The 1376-nt window shown below is 36.9% G+C and overlaps 1 protein-coding gene across 1 annotated transcript in view; it reads right to left on the minus strand.

Annotated features, from left to right (window-relative positions):
- Positions 1-1376, minus strand: part of PIK3C2G (phosphatidylinositol-4-phosphate 3-kinase, catalytic subunit type 2 gamma) — a 472569-nt gene that overhangs the window by 87875 nt on the left and 383318 nt on the right. The window contains exon 22 of the mRNA XM_012662773.1: positions 1243-1352. Coding sequence (XP_012518227.1) covers positions 1243-1352 — 110 coding nt within the window. The remainder of the gene's footprint in view (positions 1-1242; positions 1353-1376) is intronic.

The following is a 1376-nucleotide window of genomic DNA, read 5'->3' on the forward strand; positions in this document are numbered from 1 at the left end:
TTTTACAGAGGCTCTGCCTGGTGTTCTGTATCATATCATATGGTTTCCAATATTGAATTCTGGAAAACCCCTGGAGCACATGGATGAGAAATGAGTCCCAGTCTGAGCTCTGTTTGTTGTTACTTTTGCTAATTGTGGGCAAGACCATTAATTCTCTGGATCTCAGTGTTCCATTTGAATGTTTATTGTCCAAATAAGTATTAATAAAACTATAAGGGGCTCTTTCAGCTCTAATATTCTGTGATTCTGTCATATTGCTTCTATTCAACCACAAAGGCAACCTAACCATTAAAGTTCATGAAACAGAAATCTCTGAGATAAGAGAAATGCTCCCAGTGTATGGGACATCCCATGAACCTCCCTGCATTCTTGGTTATAGGGAGTGATCCCTTACTGTACATTCTGGAAGAGAGAGAGAAAAAGCAAAACCTGGGAGACATTTTACTATTACTATCTTTTTTTTTCCCCAAAAGCATACATTCTGCTAAAAAGAATTTAATCTGTGTTTACAAATTTCCAGTTCAAAATATTAGAACAATTAAAAATTAGATTCAAATAAGATTCACCATTAAAAGGTTATAGGAAAGAAAAAAATGCTGTTTTTCTCTATTTAAACTGTTTACTGGGATAATAATTATGGCAAACATTTATTGAGCACCTAAAATGTGCCTGGAATTATGCTATCCATTCAAAAAAGAAAATTCAAAAGGATCTTATAAAATGCACTGCCCTGTTGACAATGATTGGGGGTCTAATTGATATTCATCATATCTGCTCAGACTTTCACCTTGATATACACTAGTGTTTCCCTAAATTTGTTTAATAAAAAATAGATTAAACGTGGAAGACAGTCACAGGTCTTTGGTCAAATATTCCAATACTTGTATGGTCTTATAGATGAAAGCAATGAGTCCATATCTCATCCTAAATCTCTTTTTCTAAATTGTTTTCCTGGACATAGTTCAAACAGAACAACCGATTTATTTATGTCAGTTCTTGCTCGTTTCAATGACCTCTTATTGAGCAATTTGTTAGAAGAAGAAGCTGGTTAGCAAACAATCACACGCCACAGAAACCCTGACTAAGACCTTCTGCTGGACGTTCACAGTCTCCCTTTCTGCCCTTTGGACCCGGGAGCACGGCAGCTTCATACCAATGACTGTTCAACCTGAGATCCTCTCAAATGCTGAGCGTGTCTGTACACACACACGTGCATGCTCACACATTCACTGCTCATCTTACTTGGTAAAATGACTCGTCGCTTCCAGGTCTGTGTCTTGTGGGCGAAGATTATTATACACATATTTCAGATCTTGAATTCCACTTAGCTCAGGCAATCCTGCATATAGCATCTTGACAAAACAAAACAAAAAGAC

This window comes from Propithecus coquereli, unplaced genomic scaffold, assembly GCF_000956105.1.
Source record: "Propithecus coquereli isolate 6110/MARCELLA unplaced genomic scaffold, Pcoq_1.0 Scaffold78, whole genome shotgun sequence".
In the NCBI taxonomy this organism is placed as follows: domain Eukaryota; kingdom Metazoa; phylum Chordata; class Mammalia; order Primates; family Indriidae; genus Propithecus; species Propithecus coquereli.